The sequence below is a fragment of the Aptenodytes patagonicus genome, chromosome 5 (assembly GCF_965638725.1).
Source record: "Aptenodytes patagonicus chromosome 5, bAptPat1.pri.cur, whole genome shotgun sequence".
NCBI classification, from domain to species: domain Eukaryota; kingdom Metazoa; phylum Chordata; class Aves; order Sphenisciformes; family Spheniscidae; genus Aptenodytes; species Aptenodytes patagonicus.
The window spans coordinates 2,343,178-2,364,079 of NC_134953.1; the positions used below are offsets into that span (position 1 = coordinate 2,343,178).

A 20,902-nucleotide genomic window follows, 5' to 3' on the forward strand; every position below is an offset into this window, starting at 1 on the left:
TGAATGACTTTGAAATTATTATCTTTGACATAGGAAGCTTTCTAAAAGTTGAAGGAATGAAAGATATCCAGGAGTTTCATTCTTCTTTTAATTAAAATCAAATTATTAGAACTACACGCAAGTCTCAGTTCTCCATGAACTTGTAATATTCAAGGTGGTAACATATGACTGGTTCTGGAAAAGGCAGTATATTCTTATTTGGTTGACACATGGGTGTAACAAGTAAGATTATCTAGAGCTTCAGTACGAGACCTAGAAGTGTAAAGAACCAAGTGTATCCTGACATTTCTATTACCTTTGTAATGCAAGTAAATTGCCTGACAGAAAAGCAAGGTAAAAGGGAATATGTCCCTGTAAATCAGTAAGCATTTAACACTGCTTTTCTGGCTTCTTCACAAAGTGGATCCAACTTGCCATCACCTCCTAAAGGAGAAAACCACAACTTACAAAGTATATGCAAGTAAATTTATTCTTATTTTACATTTCTACTTCTTATGCTAGCATCTATATTCCTTTGCATTCTTCCTCATGGTACTCGGACTCAGCTTGGCTCTACCCTGGTTAGCTGTATCACCTGAGACTGACTCAGCTTTGATCTGGAGTGGAAACAGAGCAAAAAGTGAATGCAGCAGTGCAGGTGGTTCAGCAGACAGTAGCGTGGCCTATTAGCCAGCGCTTCGCTGTCTAGCGTAGGTCTAGGATTGGGACAAAAAAAAGATTTATTTTGTTGGAAGAAATTTCCAACGGGAACCTCCCAGTTCCTGGCCTGTCTGCCTTCCTTGCAGGGAGGTGAAACCAACCAAGCTGCGGTGCTGGAAATGCCGTTATCCTTGGCCCGCTTTTGCTCCACAACTCCCGTCCCCAGCCCTAGAGAGGCTGTTGACAAGTGGGGAGGTGAGAAGCAGTGGCTTTCAGCCTTTCTCTGGAAGCCACTTGCACAGGAGATGAGAAGACTTGAGCCCTGAACTCCTTGTCTCAGCTGCAGCAAAAAGTGATTAAAAAACTCCTCTCTGCGAGGCGCTGAAATGGTATTATCTATGTTTTGCTGGGGGGGAGGAGGGGAAGGCCAAAAACCCAAAGACGCTAAGGCCCAAGCAAAGAAAAATATTTGCTATTTTGAAAGCAAAAGGATGTCCTAATACCTCTGTGGACTGAAACCTAGCAGGTTTTCTTGTGATTGCGTGCTGGTGCGTGCGGGAAGGCCCCGAACGGTGCTCTCCCAAACATGGCCTTAACTCCCAAACCATCCTCTCTTCCTGACCGTGCCCTTCAAACTGCCTCAAATAGAAAGGAGTGCAGAGCTTAAAAGTGTTAACGTCGACAGAACCTGGACTGTTTATGCCTCAGGAAGCGCTCTTTTCAAAATGTAAGTGCTTTCAGTGAGAGACTGCGATGAGTAAAACTCTGTACTTACCAAAATCCAGGTCATCGATGTTGCAGCGAACCCCCCGTTGACCACCAGCTCTACAGCGTTCCAGCCTGGTATCCCTTCCAGAATAAGTTGATGTCCGTCTGCCTGCAGGACAGCTGGAAAAAGGCAAAGAAGCAGTGGCCAGTGCTGTATTTGCTTGGTTTCCTGTGAACTCCGAGTATATCTAAGTTTTAGCACTTAGGAGAGCAAGGAGCAAAAACCGGTGTTAATGTAGTTAAGTGCTGTACTAAACTCCCCACAAATCCTATCAGCTTTAATCTCTTGCTTCACTATTATTACATTAATGGATCTCCTTTGAATGAAGTCTCCACCCTCTGTCATTTCTAGTTCTAGCGGTAAAAGGCAAGACATTCATTATGTACTTGTATTTGCTATTAACTGGCACAGCAGCTGTAAGAAATGCAATGCATTTATTTGTAAGTACCATGGAATAAGACTAAATTCAAGAGCAATCTCCAATAAACGTTAAGATGGTGCTACAGAACAGCTGGAACATTAAGTGAACAACCTTGATAACCCAATTGTTCATTGACGCATAATTCATTTCGCTTCTGCTGAAAGAGCGATTCCTCAGGCCGTTAAAGACTTGAGATTTTGTGAAGCTTGAGAATCAAACCAGAAGGGACAAAATCCTCTCTCGACCCACGTATTTGTTTTGATGAATTAGGTGCTCTTTGGGTTTATTACGGTACGTTGTATAGTGTTGTTGCAAATTAATCAGAACGGGGGAAATAAGAGAGCTGGCTGATAGTGCAATTCCAGCAACAACAGAAATGCCACGTGCTTCTGCCTGGGCCCCCACAGATTTAAATTTGTTCTAATTAATCTTATTCTTTTGACTTGTTTTACAAGGCGGAAGCAGATTCCTGTATAGTCAAACATTCAGGGTCTCACCTTTCCAGGTTTTTATCAGCTGCGTGTTAAGGCTGAGACAGCGTACTGACCAGTACACATCGGTTATTTTGGCCGGTAGAGGTAGCGCTTCCTCTATCCCGGTTCCGCTGCAGCGGGATGACTTGCAAGGGTCGGTGTTTCTCAAACGTTTAACCTAACTGCATCCATCTGTGACAGCTGTTTGCAGCGTTTTAATTCCACTTGTTGAAAAACTGCAGAAAATGGCTGAGGAAGGAGTCTGGTTCACAAAGCAGCATGCTTTCAGCCTCTGCGGCTGTTGTGTCATCCTCGCCAGACAGCTCGCACTGCTTTCTAGGAAACTTGAACGGCAATCTCCGACAACTAATTCGCATTTATAAAATGGATGAGAGAGGTGACATCTCTACACTGTTGGCTCTAAAGAAAAAAAATAATTAAAAAAAAAAAAAATACTGGTTTCCCTAGGCTGGGGCCTGGTCTCTCTCGGTCCATGTCAGGTACATCGCAATGATCCAGCAGCCCCAGTAAGAGCATTTGAATGAGTTGCCAGTAGCCCCTCTATCGCGTTAACTCACGCGCTTTGTAAGTTTCCAGTGTCAACCAAATACTGATTTGTCCCATATTGAGTTTATCTTTCTTTTTTGTTGCATCTATGTGGCCTAAAGCCTTTATAATCACAAAACTTGACTTATTTGAATACGTTAGATAACACATACAATTTGATTTATCTTGCAACTTTAGATGGATTTTGCTAGGCAGAAATTTGTATTATGTATCCTCTTGCTGCTGTAAAGCATTAGAATGGAGAAAAACTGTTGCTCGTTCCCTAACAAACAGAATTCATGATGAATGGGGGGAAAAAAGCTACATCTTCTTCTGTGGGCGGTATGTCACTGCAACCTTAGGTGTGGGTGGTAAACTTCTGCGGTGCTAGCTAACTCTGTAATACCCCGGAGCACGGCTCCTCTGTTAGATCTGTAGCGAGGCCATTTCAAGCCCCGCAGCAACGCTGTGAGCGGCACACCCTGCCCGGCTCCCAGCTGGAGCCTGGCTGCGGCTGCGAGAAGTCGGAGGGAGCTCTGCTCCCAAACAGGGCACAGCTGCCCCCCCGAGTCTGGGGGTACCTGTCACCTACGTTATGTCACTTGCTGGGAGCTCACAGGTGAGCTGTGAGCAACAGAAGTTACTTTGTACTCCCACGTACTTTGCTTTATAGCTAAATTTGAGCTGAAGCGTTTTCATCTTTGATTTATGGGTTTATTTCAGACCGTGTTTTTAATGAGGTTTGTGTAACTGGAAAAGGAAAATATATACACAGTGTAATACAAGTTTATTTTAGCAAACATAAAGGATGGAAGTGTTTGTGCTTTCCGAGGCATGTTTAAGGACCGGCTCTTTCCTTTGTCACACACGTGACGCAATTGCTAGAGCCTCCCTCTGCAGCCTGCGAGCCGTGCAGCACCGAGACCCTTCGGTACAGCGTGATGGCGGAGAAACCAGAGGAAAACGAGCCTGCTGGGCCTCGGCGCAGGGCTGAGCCCTGCCCCGCCTGCCTTCCCCTGCCGCCATGCCTGCCGCACCTCCCCTCCTTCGGGGGGAAACGTGGGGCGCGGGTCCGGCCGGAGGACAGCCGGCCGGTCGCGGCGATGGGGACCCTTTTCAGCCGGCCGCGCTGCGGGGTCCCAGTCGCGGGGTGGTCTGGGGCTTCGGCTGGTGCTGCCAAATGAGCCGGCTGCTGCGGGGCACCCCCCGCGCCCCGCAGGCCCTGCAGGCGCCGTGCCGCACGCTGACCGGCCTGCCCCGAGCCATGGCGCTGAGGCCGTTGGAGGCCGTTAGGGGCTACTGGAGGCCGTTGGGGGCCATTGGAGGCCATTGGGGGCCATTGGGGGCCGTTAGCAGTGCTGTCCCGCTTCCCCTCCCCTGAGGGGCCGCGCCTGCCCCGCGGGGCGGCCGGCGGGGCCTCATAGGGCCGTGGCGCGGGTGGGTCGCGGCGGGGCGGCATTGGCGGGGTCGGGGTCGGCCCCGGAGGCTCCGCCGCGGCAGGCGGCATGTGGCGTGGCGGGGCGAGGCGAGGCGAGGCGGGCTCGCGGGGCCGGGGGCCGCCTGGCACAAAAAGGCGACAAGAGCTTTCCTCTGGTAGTTTTTATTGGGGGTGTGGAACTCCGTCTTTAAATAAGCTGAATTCGTGGTACCAGCGTACACTTGGGGTGGTAGATATTAATATAGAGAGATAAATATATTTCAATAGAGCACAAAACAGAAACAAAATGTGCTATAAATACACATTTACATTGGTCATAAATCTATACTATCTTATAAAAATAAAAGTATCGCTAAAATATTTTCATGTCTTCTGCAACTCGTACGCCAGACGGAGTTCAGCTGTGTTGTCACAACCCTGTCCTGCTTAATTACAGACCGCACGGGGGGCTTTGACAGCGCTCGGGGGAGTGAGGTCCGGTTCTTACCCCCCCCAAACACCACTGTTCTGAACTCAAGTTTCTTTCGCTTTTGTTCACTGTGAATACAGAAGTACACAAAAACTGGCTCTTTAATTTCTACATCGCAATACCGCGTGTACGTGGGTGTACACCTACGGAGGGAGTGAAACAATTACCTTCTTAAAATTCTCTTGCAGGGGGTTTGTGTGTCCCGGGTCCCGCCAAGGGGTCTCATTAAATCATTGCCACTTGTTGGGTTAATGTAATTACACGTAGTGTGTCAATCGAGATTTTCCCCCTTTTTATGATGAACAATCTATTCCATAGTTTTCTGGTTGGAAACATTTTAAAAGCTTCGCATTTGATTTCCGTAAGTGCATGTGCACAGATTGTGTATTTTTAAACTTCAGAAGAGAACTTCGTTTGCATAATACAAATAATTTTGAGTAAGTACCTAAGAAAACTACCTATTTCCTGACACCCTTAATAGACGCAGCTGCAGCATGGGCTCATACCACATAGGTGTAGGGGATTCTGTTAACTGAGAAGCAGCGCGGTCCCGTATGAAGCTCCTGCTGGCAAACGGAGAAGTTTGTAACGCCCTGTGCTGTGAATTTTATCCATCTGTAATTTAATCGGGACTCTCCGATTTAAACATGCCTGAACTGCGTCTGAAGTTTCTTGAACAAAGTCAGGTACTTTGCAGATACTACTTTTAGCAGGGGTAACGGCTAAGGTTAAGCACGTAGGCAAATGCCTTCCTCTGGAGGGACCGAGTTCGTTGAAGCTGCTCGTCTCAGGTATTCAGGCACCAGCTCGGTGAGTACCTGAGGCACAAGTACGGAACGGCTAGCTAAATAAATAGGAAGGATGGGTGGTCACCGGTTTCTTCCTCGAGTAAAAACACGGTGTCGGTATTTTCCACCACCAGTATTTTCCAGTGTTGGAGAAATCCAAAACACCTGTTACGGCAGCTGTAGGCAAGTAAGGGGCTCCTAATGATGAAGTGGTATAAAATTTCAGGTGTGGTTGTAGTTTCTGCCTGAATTCGCGGTGACTGTGTGGTGAGCGCAGTGTCTGAGCTACTGTTAAAATTCCCGTCAAAAAAGTAAAATGAAAACACAGGTAATGTTTGCAAATAAATATCAGTACCTATAGAACTAGGAATACAAAATAAAATTATGTATTTCATTAGAAGCAAATTAATAAATAATCAACTATTCACAGCATTTTTATACACTTAAAATATGGTTATCATTCTAAACATATAATTCTATGAAAAAATCTGGAGATTATAGTGCTACATTTGTGTTAAAAACGCAGAATGCCTTTGTAGTGACATGAGACAGAACAAAGCAAAATTACTGGGAATGTTTCAAAGTAATTTGCATAATTATAGTATAGGAACAATTTAAAGTCATATTTTGAACCGTATATTCATTAAGTGAACATTTGGTTTGACTAACAGTTTTCTTGATGTTTTTTTTTTCTTTGTTTTTTTTACACTTTAACTTTGGGGCAGCTTTTATGCCATAATATTATTTATATAATCTAAAAAATAGATTTCATCTTTGGTTTGAACCACAGCTCTCGGAGTAATGAAACATACATATTTTTAAATGAACGCATTAACTTTAAAAAAAAATGAGCCCAGCTCTCAATCACTGTAAATCAATTGATTTGCTCCAACATAGCTGGCTTGCTCCGATTGATTATCGGGCCCACTGTGCTTTCACACCTGGGGCTGTGGACAGCCTTTATCCAGCAGACTGCTCAACTGCATGTATGCAACTCCGAAGAGGCAGCAAAGGAAGCACGGACATGTATAAGCTACTGACTCTGTATCTAGAGTTCTTAGAAACGTATCTGCGCTTCTAGTTTATTGTAATAAATCTGTTCTCCTACTTTTAGGCTTGAGAGTACTTAAGCACGTGATTGCTCAGTCTACAAAGGAAGAAGAAATGTCTCCGCTTCTCCACAGGCAAATAAGCGGTGCTGCCGAGCGCGCTCCAGCTTGCCTAGCAAGGGGCCCGCGCTGGAGTTAGTAAGTAAGTGTCTTTAGTCAGTGAGCAAGTTGTGGTCTAACGATGATGACTGAACACCTCGAAGCAAGGCAACATATTTGAGCTTGAGAGAAGGTAACTGAAAACATCAGTCCTTGGAAGGATTTGTAGGGAATGAAAGACATAATGAGAAAACCCTCAGGATAACACTCGCAGAATATGGGAATTACCAGATACTGTATTATTTTCCTGATTGAATTTACTGTATATTGCAGAATATGATACCCTACATCTACTATTAAAAATATAAATCCCTCCCAAGTGGGATGATGCAAAGCTGATATGAGTACCAGTACTCTTAAACTGGTATTTATAGCTCTAGCTTGGAGACTTCCTTATACTGCAAGTTTGCCTCTTCATTCTAGCTATTTATTGCTCTTTGATTTTGTGTGGTTGCATACACGCTCCTGCTAGTCACAATGACTAAATTCATTCTTGTGCAAACAAAAAAGGTCTTAAGTAGGATTGAATTGCACTTACGCTTTGTGCTTTGCCTCTCTGTCGAGACTGGATTTTGCTCACTGATAGAAAGAAATAATTACGTCAATTTATTACGGACAAAATTCTCCCAGTTCTCTGTGATGGATCTTACCTCCAATACGCTGCTTTCGGAATGGGACTGTGCTGGAGGCCAGTGCAAACCAGAATAAAGGCGAAATTATTTCTGCAGCATTTTTGAATTGGGGGAACATGCAAACACTAGTATAATCTTCCCAAACTCTGTTTGTGGAAATACACAGCGGCCACTCTTAAAAATAATCTGCTTTTCTTATGTAGGAAATAGCATGGTGGTATTAAATACTCTTCATGTAAATTTGCAAGATTTAATGGCCTCAGCCTGTTATTTACAATGTTATTCTCAACATTCCTAATAGGGGAAATTTCTTTTTTTTTCCTTTACATGCAAATCTTGCAGGAATAGATGTGAATATTTTAGAACTACTTGCAGGGGATATTAATTAATTGGTGTGCCTTAGTATTTAATTTATGTCATATACAAACTTACTCGATTTTTTAGGTGATAAAATGGCCTAAGTTGATTATGGTTAGAAATGGTAGCACAACACATGCTCGTATTACCTCCTCCTTCATCGCAGCCAGTGAGACCGAACCTTTTTTGCCGACTCTCAAGCGAGAAATGGCAGATTTAGCACTTACAGCATTTTAAACGTTGGCAACAATGTAAAACAAATGACATTTTGGTTCTACGCTAATATATTACTAGTACTATCTTGCCTTTGAACAACTACGTCATTGTTTCATAAGGTGAATTCAGGAGAGTAATTCCCACAGCCTCAGAGTTTGCGGTCACTCTGCAGCTGCGGGGCTGCTTCTTGTTTAGCAAGTGGCTTTGCCATAGTAGAGTTGCACTTGCTGCACAGATCTCTCATTTCTAGGAGGCTTTCTTCCACAGCTTTTGCAAACATGTCTGAGGAGGTTTCTTTACAGTCTTTAAAGCTTGAGACGCAGAATAATATATGCTCTGGCTGAGGGTTATAACATGCCCCGTAACCATTGGGCACCACGGGCCCATAGCAGCAGAACATTTCCGTAGTAGTTGGAACCTGGTTGCAGGGAGAAGGTAAGGAGTGATCTCTGATTAATCAGGGCACCCGAAATCGGCGGGTTAGGAATGAGGAAAAGGATAAACAAATGCTACAAATGCTGGAAATGTGGTGAATCCCCCTTGTAGAATATCACTTCCTTCAGAAGTCCAGACCTGGAGCTGACACTTGGAAGGTAAAAGCTGATCTCAGCATAGAATTTGGTTGCTCTGTTTGTTTGCCAGCGTTTGAAAACTGGTATAATTTGAAGTGGATATAATGCATTTCTTTGCTCACTTTATACAGATCTTCAAGAGCTATGAGCTTTGTTACTGATAGATACGGAATTTTTAAGGCTGTATGTAATTCTGATACATAAAACTTCACTAAGGTTTTCAATTTCTTAAGGTTTTTAATTTCTTAAGGTTATCTTAAGGTTATGTTAAACTTGTAATGTGAAGACTGTAATCAATTATGGAAAGTAGTATTGTCCATTTCTAATAATCATTTGTAATTGTGATGCTGTATAAAAACGTATTTTAATGCATCTAGATGTTACGTTTCTGTTACACCTCAGTTTAATCATGGCAACATACAGGAGTGAAACACTTTCTACTGCAGAGAATAAAAGATGAGTTAGAAATCTGTTTCAGACTTTGTGTACATGGGCCTTCACAAATGACGTTTGCCTCTTTAATGGTGCAGAACAAGCCATTAGTCCTGCTAATAGAGCCATAGAATTGTCAGATAAATTTGCTGTGCAACAGCCGAAGGCCATAAAGCTATTCAGAAGCACTCTTTGCTCATGGATAGTTTCTTGGAGAATTTATGTAGTAGTATGTTGGTTACAGTCACTCACGTCTGAAAGCCTACAAACGTTATGGAAAGATCAAATTACTTCTTAAGGTTTTATGCTGTAGCATGATGTTATGAGTCTCTTTTGTTGCATAGTTCCAATCAGTGCAGTTGGGTTAGTGCTTCAGTAAATGAATTCCTACATAGATTTCTTCTTTCATGAGGACTGCTACTATATGCAATGAAACATTTAATTTTTAGGCTGCGTGCTATAAAGATGTTTCCTTATTCAGGACGTTAAATGTAGGAAATGTTGACTCTTAGAGTATCTTAATATAGTTGCAAATAACTGTAAATCCGTAAATGTCTGTAAAATGTCTGTAAATCCAAGATGCACGCCTGCAGAGGCTGCAGTCTTACACCGAGTAACTGAAGGCTCTCGAAGATTTCAAACGCAGCTACTTTTAAGAGTAAAATTGCCTCATGGCTCTTGGCTTTTGTTTCTCAGAGTGGCAGCCTGTCTGGCTTGTGGCTGTACTGTCACTGGACTAAAGAATTCCCACTAGAGCTGTCACCTTAGGGAAGGAGGAGAAGAAAGGGAACGGGAAGATAGGTCGTTTGGAAAGTGAGGAAACACTGAGCCCTCATACAAATTTTACTGAGTTTGTTTGTGAGCATTTCCAGGAAGGGCTTTGGGCTGTTGCAAGGGAAGTGATAACTTCAGTTGGTATTTACTGTGCTGATTTTGTGGAATGAACCAGAACTGGATTAAAAATCTGGAGAACTTTGCAGACTTCTCGATAGTATCAGCTCTTTTTTTTTTTTTTTTTTTGTAATACATCGTTCTCACTGTGAGCTACAAGGTCTGGCAGAACACAAATGAATTAGCCTTTGCTTAGCAAGACCAGTGAACAGGAGAAACTCACCTGGCTGGTCGAGAGGATGAATCGATTGCTTGTCAAATATGTCTCATCCGTAAATATCTCTGGCAGTTCCTTGATGTGTTCCCGTGCCACCTCTCTGAGCCCTAGCAGATGATTGTCTATTGCCATTCCAGTAATAGCCTGTGTACAACATGATAAGACACCAGCATTTAACTGAGTATGGAGACATTTTCTTGGCTGTTACTGCCTTGTTTTCTGGTCAGAGTTGAACTTGGTTTGAGTGAGGTAATGCCTGTAATGTTCAGCTATTACTCTGAGTACGTACTTTGCTGATGATCAGTAACTAGAAATTCATATGGTGCTCTGAAGATGTAAAAATTCGGAAGGAGATGGTCTTGAGATGTATTATGTGCTGAAGTTATCTGGCGTTCTGGGTGTTCACCATCTCTCAGAGCTGAATATCATGGGCTGGGCTTCCAAAGCTGCTGAGGGGAGCGTATGGGACACCAGAAATCTCTAAGTGTGTTTTGGAATTTCCTGTGCGTCACTTGGATTATATTTCAACATAAGAGGCTCCAAACCACCTCCAAATTGGAACAAATTAATCTTTCATTGCCTTGCTGCCTGTGTCTGACTCTGGCAGGTAAAGCATGTGTTATTCCATAGAATTTATATCCAAAGATCTGGTAGACGTCTGCAACAGACTTAACAGTGATCAGAGAATAACAGAGAGATTTACCAGTGATCTGTCACAGATCTACTAGCATACCCCACCACTTGAGAAGACTGAGATTAGGGACACAGATGCCTTCTCAATTTAATTCACTGCTCAAATATCCCAGTTCCTTCCCCCTCCCCCTGTGCTGGCATCGTTGCAGAGCTGGATTATCTCAGGGGCAGCCCTTACTTTAGCCCTCACTCTAATGAGGCAATTGGAAACAGTAAGTGTAGGACAGCATAGCTGGATGGTACCGTAGTCCAGGCACCATGAGTCTAGAAACAAATTAAACGGCGCTTAACAAATGAGAACAATGTGCTTGACAAGCGAGAGACCTAGAGCAGTCTACTTGCCATCCTGCTTGCCCCTGTCTCCGCTCACCATCATCCCCAGCGCAGAACCAGCCACGCTTGCCCCCAAACCCTGCTCCCGAATGTCCCCAATTTCCTCTCCTCTCTCGTGGTTACAGCCGAGGTGATCAGCAGCATGTGCAGTGGCTGAACGTTAGCAGTGCTGGTGGCCAGCGAGCCAGCTCACAAGAACTACTGCTGAGCCTGCAGTAAGTCCTTCTGCCATGAGCTTGCTATGCTTGGGTCTCTCTGCTCTATCCAGCTACCTAATAATACCTAATACCTACCAGCCTGGAGGAGAGAAGGCTCCGGGGAGACCTTATTGCAGCCCATCAGTACTTAAAGGGGGCTTATAAAAAAGATGGTGGCAAACTTTTTAGCAGGGCCTGTTGCGACAGGACAAGGGGGAATGGCTTTAAACTGAAGGGGGGTAGATTTAGACTAGATAGAAGGAAGAAATTGTTTACGCTGAGCGTGGTGAAGCACTGGCCCAGGTTGCCCAGAGGGGCGGTGGATGCCCCATCCCTGGAAACATTCCAGGTCAGGTTGGACGGGGCTCTGAGCAACCTGCTCTAGTTGAAGATGTCCCTGCCCAGGGCAGGGGGGTTGGACGAGATGGCCTTTAGAGGTCCCTTCCAACCCAGACTATTCTGTGATTCTATGATTCTAATGCTACAGGCTTAGGGAATTTATTAGCTTTAAGGTCTTTGTCCTGCTGGCAAATGTGACTGAAGATGGCTAACAGGATCAAAAGTCAGTAGTGGGAGATGGGCAGACAGGATAATTACAGAGTTTTGTTTCTTTAGGAAACCAAATCAAAATTTTGGCATCTGAAGAACAGCACTGAGCTGTTGCAGCCAGGCAGGATTTGCCTCAGATTAAAACGTGCGTTTAGAATCCTTCAGTCCAGGTTTATTCTAGCTGGTAAGAGCATTGATTATGAGGACTGAGCTGTAGCTCATCCCCGGTACCAGGCTGAAGTCATGTAGGAAGGGGATGCTGAACAAGGCACGTCGTACTACACTGAGAGCAGAACTGATAGCCCCGTGGCACAGGCCCCTTGTAACGAGCGAAACAAGCAACCTGAGAGAAGGCAGGATTTAAAAAAGAGCACAAGCTTGGTTTTCCTCTTAAGGGGAGAATTAAAAAAACCCCACAGACGAACAACACTTATTTTAACCACTAAGTGCCTGAAGCAGGGGGCCGGGAGTGCATAATCTTGTCTGGTTTATTAAGGAGTAGGCACCCATCGGTAAAGGGGCTGTTTGTCCACCAGCCCAGACGGAGCAAGGATGCTTGCAAAAAAGTAGCATACATCAGGGCAGCGTTTACGCTGTTCTTCCCATAGAGGGAAACGGACTTGATAATCAAAGGAAATATTTTGCTCTCACACAAGATTTATAAGGCTGTTAGCAATGACATTTTTGCAACATAAATCAATGTCATGTCTGAAGAGAGGCCGAGACAGGCTAACGAAATAAACTGTGAGTCAACGCATAGGAAAAAACTGTGCTAAATTGAATTTTAGAGCTCCACATTTAAGATAGCAATGCTACTAGTAAGCCCTAACAAGGGGAAATAAAATCATTAAATTGCTTTTTGTTTTATGAAGTAGATTTCTTTGTTTTTCTTAGGAGCTATTACATTTCAGTCTGTTACACATGATTTAGTCAGACCATGTAAGTCTTGCCCACAGTTTAAAGGCACAACAATTATGTTCTGCTATTCTGAGAAAGAAAGGGCAGCTTGGTGAGTAGAAATACCTGGAGACCTTTTTAAATTTAAAGATAAATTAATTTTCTGATGGCGATTTTAATATTTTCCCATGAGCTACACTGGAGGCTGAATTTTGTAACAGTTTCTGGAACAGAAATGACTTGGAGGGGGGATTTAATGGAATTTTTTTTTTTCTTTTTTTTTAAAGAGCTGTGTACAGAAATTCCACTGGTTGTGACCTAGTAGACCTACAGTATGTTGTGTTTGTTGTGAGATTACCCCGAGATGGGTCAGGTGAGACAGTTGCCCTGAAGTAAGACTTGCCGCTGCTTTAGAGATGACGTGGAGTCTCAGCTTCTAAGATGTGGGTTCCCAGCACAACGCTTGAAACCCAAAACCATTTTTTCTTCCCTGCTTCTTTTGTTTCACAGTCTTAGGAACAAATCCTGCCTGAAAGCAACACTTCACCTCTCCAGTGGTCTGCGTATACCTTTGAAACCACCTCTGGAAGTGAATGATTTATTGAATATTACGAGTATTTAAACAGTAATCAGCAATGTGGGTTTATTAGGCAATGGTCTGAGGCAAAACCATAGGTAGCAAATTCACTTAACGTAGCTGGTTATTAACATTTATTAATTTCATGAGTGGTTTGACTAAGTTGTTTGTAGAGCAAGTAAGTCTGTGCTTTGTCTTGGCACAGTGGAATGTAGAGCATTACCCAGGCTGAATTGTCTCATTTTTGATCAACAGAAAATGAGTTGTATTTGATACTACACTGATTTCTTCACTGGAGGGCATGTCTTCCTTTTATTAGACACTGCATTCAGGTCTTTAAAAGAGAGCTTACTATAATCGTTCGCTCATTGTTAATGGCCTTTATTAGAAATGGCACTTTGGAATACCAGTCCACCTGAGGATCAGGTCCCAGATAAGGACCTCTCTCCTTTAGGGAAGAGGAACATAAGAAAATGCAGAAATAGTTCGTTTTAGGGGGAAAAAAGAGTTCCTGACATGTTACAGCTGTCGAGCTTATCTGTAACTTCATCACTTATGGGTCTAAATACCTGTAAATTTGAGGGATCTGGATTTTGCAGTTGGAGTTCTACTTCTCATGCGTGTTACACAGCAGTTAAATTGGTTGCTTTTAAGCCTTGCTTACTTCTCATCCTGCTAAGGCTCTCAGCTGTCCTTGCCACTTCTTGGCTATCTGCACGGCTAACATTTCATGTTGCATTTCACAGAGCACTCAGAATAAAGGCTTATTTCATCTGGCTACTGTTCCTCCTTGCAAACCTTTCAATATATATAAAAAAATCCCTTTATTAAATTTTGATTGCAAGCTCTTTAAGATGGAGGCCATTTTTGAATTGTTAATTTGCACAGCACCAAACAGTGGAATCCTAATTCGTGTCTGGGTCTCCTAATTATGACACAGATACAAATCATAAACATTTCACAGATGCATATTCCCCATTAATACGTTGAATACAGAGTGTCATGTTCCATAACAGTTCTAGATAGGAGAGCTAACGCCCAAGACTGATGGTCTTGCCACTGATGTCTAATGCAGAATTTTGTTACTTTGCTTTCCAGGAAGTGGTTTTTAAGGTGAGGTTAGTTGAATATGTCTATTTGGAGGGTGTTTGCATCATCAGAAATTTTCATAGGTGTGACATAGCAGGCACTTTCCTATTTAGAGATGCCTACGTTTTCTGGTGCTCAAATAGTTAATGATTGTATCTTCATACTTTTCTTGAAAAAACTAACTAACTTATTCAGACAAAGCGGTGTTTTACTTACCAGAATAGTGTAATTAGTCTGAGCTGCAATTGCATCCTTAAATCTCTGCATCTTCTCAGAATCCTGTTGGGAGAATCAAAAAATACCTATTATTGAATAAACTCTCAAAGAAATAGCATCGTCCATCAATTAACCAGCAGCCAAACAGCAAGCACTCTCAAATGTCCTTTGCTCCTGGCTCGGGTGCAAGTACTCTTTATAAATGAAAAGCCATAGGGATTCAATGTCCTGATCAGCAACGGTGCCTGGTGTGCAAGGCTTGAACAGGCTTATCGGCGGTGGTTTGTTTGAAGTCAAGGAAAGACTTGCAGTTTCTTTCATGGATTCCTTCCATGGATTTTGTGGGTGTAGATTATTACTAATTGAATCACTCCATTTGAAGGAGGGAGAATAACTGCCTAGTGTAATTCAGTGTTTTCAAAACAGCCAGGCAGTATATCTTCTCCGGAATGGTTTATCTAGACAATGACAGTGATATTAATGAAAGCCATTACTGATATTTTACTAGCTGGTCAAAAAATTACTCCCCTGTGTGAAAGGGCATCTAGAATTTTCCAAGGCTGCTCTACTATCCACAGATGCCTCACATTTCAGATAACAAGCTAGTAAATTTTGACTCCTGTCAAATGGCAGCCTTTTATATTAAGGGAACAATCCTAAGAAGTGCTGCCCTGCTGTACATCAAGTCCGACACTGCAACTTTGGGAGACCCTGAAACAGCCAGAAATGACCGGGTCTCCAGATAAACAGGGAACCTTCAGCTCCTATGGACGATGAATGATCTTTTGAACAAAGAATTCATTTTAGGAGCAATTCAAGGCCACCATCAGGGACCTTCAAAGTACAGAGTCTGATATTTTTTCATAGGGCCAGAGCTAGGCCTTAGACCCCTTATACAGATTAAATTACCAAATGCAGTCTTTAAATCTGATGAATTTACAGCTATTCAGCAATCTCTGCAGTGTCAGTTGCTGCTTCTCTTACAGCAAGTGTCAAATGCATGAGATATTTCTCCTGCTAGAGAATCAATCCAACTCGATCAATCTTTGGTGACTGTTCAAGCCATCGTTTGAAGATCACTTTTATTAGCATCAGATAGAAAACTGTTTTTAATTCGATGTGGATTAATGGCTGTTAACAAACAATATTTTGGGGAGTTCAGGGCTACCTAAACCAAGTGATTCATCTCTCTGACCAAAAAATAGAATTAACCCCTTCACATCCAGAGGCAATCTGTAGGTCTAAAGAAATCACCTTGGAATAGGGTTGTGTTAAGTGAATTTTGTTCCTAATGATTCTGTGATAACAATATATATGGTTTTGAACTGAAAGATGTTCACGTAAAAACAAAGATTTCTGAAAGTTTGTGGGAAAGAACAATCACAGACCAGTTTAAATGTCCTTTGCACGTCTCAGTGGGCAAGAAGCCAGGAAAGCTATCAGTGGATTGCTTTGCGTTATGATTGCAGGTTTTTCAGGGGGAATGAAACCATTATTCTCCCTATTCGGTTCTGCCAAGGCATGCAATATAAAGATTTGGGGGCTGAGACCAAGCTCACTCTAGACACGCATGGCATTCTGCTTGCTTCTGCGAAGCAATACAGTTTAGGATGCTGTGAAAGGTGGGCACAATCTCAGATTTGGGTGGTAAAACAGTGAGAAACGCTGAAGCTTTGGGAGAGCTGCAGAAGTCAGTAAGTGTTGGAAGAAGGAAGGTAGGAAGAGATTGTTGGAGGGAACAAGAAGGATCTGGCAAAACAACGTGCTAGGAGCAGGCTGGCTCCTCCTAGGAGTACAGTCAGCCTGCAGCAATGTGTGTTGGGGCTGGGGGTGTGCTGAGCACCCAAGTGTGGAGGGGAAGGTATGCACAGGTGACAGCATTCATTAGATGCTAATGAAATACAATTAAGAACCATGTTGTCAGACAGGACACTGACAGCAAATAACAACAGCCTCTTCTTGTCTATGGTATGGTAGTCACTGTTAAGTGTAATAGTATGGTTATAATCTGCCTTGAATTACCCACTCAGCGTAGGGAATTACTTCAGGTTTCCTTTGAGTTATCATTTTAACATGGAACTTACTTGAGTCTTGTTCCTCATGAGCTAAATTCTGGGCACGGTAACCTTAAGGAGATTGAAGAAGCAGTGGAGGAACAGAGCACTTACCTGGGCAAATTTGCCTCATCCTCTGGGACATTAGAGCTTGGTGCACAGTATTTCATTAATTTACACTTAATCTACAGCCCAGCAATACTTCTAGCAATGCCATGCTAGATTCTAAAGAACAGTCACGTGGGCTGTTGCCACTGGAGTGGGCTTACTGTGCGAAATAATCTACGTTGTGGCAGCGTTTTGCATCTAAACAGCTACCTGGAAATTCCCTGGACAGCTGCGAAGTGCAGTGGGTGGAAGTGGCACACAGAGAGACGTTGAGGGAGGCTCTCCGGGGATGGCGGGAGGGACAGTGCCCAAAGCTGTTTGTGCAGCTATAGTCTCAGCTGTCTCAGCTGTACCTCTTTGCATCCCCATCTCCTATGTACAGTACTCATGCTTCTGGCAAACAGATGGTGGTGTCTCAAAGAAAGGCAATTTAGTTTTTCTTTTTGCAGGATGATGTCAGGACAGTTCGGAGAGTTGTTTTATTAGCTTGATGAAGTTTTTTCATCGTGAAGGTTCAGCCCCCTTGAGGATCCTATAAACCTAAGTCTATTTGGTAGAAACATACCTTTAAAACCAAAAAGATCAGCCAGAATATATCCACCTTATCCAAAAATCAAAGCATGTGAATTATATCACTTCACGCATTGCAGTCTGCAGCAGAGCTGTCTACTGGAGGGGACCTGCCAGACAGTTCCCCTGGTGTGGCAGTATAATGATCCTGAACTTTGCATGTCCAGCCTCGATCTCTCCAGGGAGCAGAATTTGGATCTGATGATAGATCGTTCAGAAGACAGTGCTAAGACTAAGATCAGATGGTTTGTTTCTTATAATGTCATGTTTAGGCACCTCTGAATCTTTTGGATGCTTAAATAAAAATAAGGAAATATTTATATTTAGCTTAATGGTTGGTTTGCACGAAAAGCAAAATCGTGTAAGGCTTGCTACCCTGCCCTGTGCCTTTATGTTCTCGGTTAACAGTTAAAAGGCGAGAGACTGGGGATCATGAATGCACTATTTGCTTAGTGTTTTGCCAAAGAAGGCAGAGGGAGCCAGACCAACATACCGATAGAGCTGTCTTGTCATCAGTCATTGCTTTTACAAAAGCAAATGCTTCCAAGGTAGCAGACCTAATGTTGTCGACTCTGCCCTCGTCAAATCGGCGTATGGAAGCACTTTCGTAGGTAGGGACAAGTCTCCTGTGGCATCTGAGAGAATGAAGTAAGAAAAACAAAGAATAATTATTTTCAAGGCGTCATAAAGCTTAAAAGAAATGTAGGCTTGGTATGTTTTATTGTTACAGCCACGATTTTATTTTTCGCATAGTGTTCATCTTAATGTTGATAGAATTCTATAAGAAACTTAAAAAAGACGGATGCTCACTCCTTTCTAATATGAGGAGCTGCATACAGCTGTATACATTTTAGTTATGCATTGCCAGTAAAAAATGACTTGCTGTGTAAAAACAAGGCTAGTGAAACTAAAATTTAATGAAAGATCTCAAGGAATGTTTTATTTGTACCGCATCATAAAATAATTGTGTAATTAATCATTTACTTATGGGCGTGAAATATGTTTTATTTAAAACAAGAAAAAATGCACTCTGTGTGTGAATGAAAAATAGAAAACTAAAAGGGGAGAAGGGTGCTATTTGAGACTGTGAGCTGGAATGAAAACCCACACAGCAAATAGAACAGAGTGTGAAGACTATTGTTTAATTTGGGTCCAGGTATACAGCTACTACTCGTCGCTTCAGGCACCACTGTGCCTTCCAGTTGAAGCAGGGGTCTCGGAACATGACTGTCCCCTAAGGTTTTTGTTGCATACACGGGATTTATATCATGGCTGGGATCCAGATGAAAATCTTGGACCCGGCCATTGTTGGAGTTTGGTTAACGGAATACGCAAAATGGATGTTTAACAGATGTTAATGGCGTATGCAAAATGTGTTGGGCATCTCTGGTTTTGACTAGGTAAAGACCACTTCAGGATTTAATTTGACACGATAAAGAATTATTCGTCTAATAGGCTGTTCTGCAGGAAACCATGCAACCAATCTCTAGCCTGGAGCGTTAGCTGTTCCAACAACGTAGAGAGGAGCTTTTAACTTTGATAATACCATGGAAATTAGAGGATATTATCAAATCTTGGGATGCCTGCGAAGAAGGAAGCGGCAGTAGTTACTCTCCTGCGTAGGAACTCTGATCTGATATGCTGCTGTAGTATTTTTCCCTGCGGTGCAGAGGATGCGTATGCGGTGAGCTCTGGGTTACTGCCACCGTTCCTCCCATGCTACCCGCAGCGGCAAGGGAGTGTTTCTGCCCCGGGGACTTGGAGTCCCTAGCTGCTTCTGCTGCTGTGGGTGGCAGGGTTGTCTGCCACTCCCCGCCACGTCCCCTCACCCTCTTCTCTATGCCAAGGGCGGGGGCAGCTGTGGGGAGGGTACTGGCTGGGAACGGCGTGTGTGGGACACGGGGATGGGAAGGTAGAGCAAGGAGAGGGAAAGGGAGTGAAGGAAAGGAGTACTCCGTCTCAGAACCGGGTGGCAATTTCTCTTGTCTGACCTACGGTCATTAGGCAAGATCACTCACCTCCATGCAGGAGGCATTTGTTTCGGTGCTGAGGAGAAAATGGACCCTCTGTATAAAAAAAACAAATTGTGAATCTCCTCTTGTGCTTGTTCCTATGATTTGAATTACCTGTAACCTTACCTGTAAAATGCCAGCTGAAGTGCTACTTGAATGTAGGCATCTGGGCTAATCTTTTGTTTCTTAATGAACTCCTTTCCATAGTTCTCAAACTTGTAGGCGATAAAGTCTAGGTTTTTTACTATCCTGGAAAACAAGCAGAGGCAGTTACTGCAGGGGGAGATGCAAGAATCTCACGTTCCATTTCCATTTGCAGATAAGACCCAGAGATCATTTTCTGCCTGTACCCTCTCGGAGGTGAGTGGGCTCCTGCTCTGCAGCCAGTCCCAGCCTTTGGTCACATCTTCCTAGTTAGTAACTTTTATTCATACAGGTGCTAGACTGGGCTTGTTGTCTGCAGCCTTAACATGAGCTGTGGCACTCGGGTCATTCTGTTCATTTGAGTAAAACATCTTTTTTTTTTTTTTTAAAAAAAAAAAGCCTAAGCCAGGGCCTCCTTTGCTCTTGACAAATTTCTGTGAGATTTACTAGTGTGAGACATGGGTGGATTTAAAACCTGATGAAGGCTGTAAGCTCCTTGCAAGCTTCAATTTAGAGGACTACTACCTTTATTTAAAAACAAAAAGGAATTTCTCTGCATCCTGAATGTTTTCATACTCTCATGTATGCTTCTAGCCACTTCGAGTTCTCATCTAATGCAATCACGCTGGACATACTTACAGCTGATCATGCAGGCAATGTGTTAATTCTCTACAGAGAGATCACAGGCCCGAGCGTTGAGATGAAATAATTTGGAAGAAAATCTCTCACTGCCATCCCCACCCCCAAAGATCATGCAAATCTTTTACAGTCTGGAAACAGAGTCAGAAGAACTAACCTTTGTTGGAGCAACATGGATGTAAACAAATTACATTCCTGAATTCAAATTGTTTATTCAAACCAGTTGTATTCTACTGTCCCATAAACACATCCCCATTGCCCTGGCTTCGGCTTTAGTCAGGTCAATCCTATTAAATGCATCCACAGAAACAGAGGACCTGCACTGTTTGCATCCCATGCAAATAGGACTCAGCTGTTTTTCCAGTGGTCTTTAGCTTTTCTAATATTTACATGGAAGGAAAACAATGCTAATGCAATTCCCGAATCCAGCGAAGCAGCTCCAGCCCGTAAGGGTGCCATCCTGCAGAGAGATGCTAGGTATGTCCACCTTGGGAAGATGAGGAGGAGCGGGAGGGCAGGGAGAGCCCTCCAGGAGGAAACCCATGCCTGCACTCACGGTGCCGGGTAGTTCCCAGCTTGCAGCCATTGCTGAGAAAAATGAGGCATCTGTTCTACCTTTGGAGTTTTTCTGCTGATGATGCCAAATGTGCCTGAATTTCAGGGGAACATTTCCACCTTAGTCTCCGTGGAGCAGGAAGCTCGCTCACTGAGTCAGCTCGGACTAATTTCTTGGAGCTTTCTTTCCTGTCAGTATGT

General features: G+C 43.3%; 2 protein-coding genes across 2 annotated transcripts in view; both read right to left on the bottom strand.

Annotated features, from left to right (window-relative positions):
• Positions 1-358: 358 nt before the first annotated feature.
• C5H10orf53 (chromosome 5 C10orf53 homolog) lies at positions 359-2,926 on the bottom strand. Its single transcript, XM_076338004.1, is given in 4 exon segments — positions 359-423; positions 1,415-1,447; positions 1,450-1,527; positions 2,881-2,926. Coding segments are annotated over 4 exon segments (222 nt in total).
• Positions 2,927-8,005: 5,079 nt separating this feature from the next.
• Positions 8,006-20,902, bottom strand: part of CHAT (choline O-acetyltransferase) — a 33,863-nt gene continuing 20,966 nt past the window's right edge. The window contains exons 10-15 of the mRNA XM_076338052.1: positions 20,762-20,890; positions 19,490-19,612; positions 17,845-17,986; positions 14,620-14,682; positions 10,075-10,212; positions 8,006-8,374 (exon numbers count right to left, since the gene is read on the bottom strand). Of these exons, the coding sequence (XP_076194167.1) occupies positions 8,105-8,374; positions 10,075-10,212; positions 14,620-14,682; positions 17,845-17,986; positions 19,490-19,612; positions 20,762-20,890 (865 nt within the window). The 3' untranslated portion in view covers positions 8,006-8,104. The remainder of the gene's footprint in view (positions 8,375-10,074; positions 10,213-14,619; positions 14,683-17,844; positions 17,987-19,489; positions 19,613-20,761; positions 20,891-20,902) is intronic.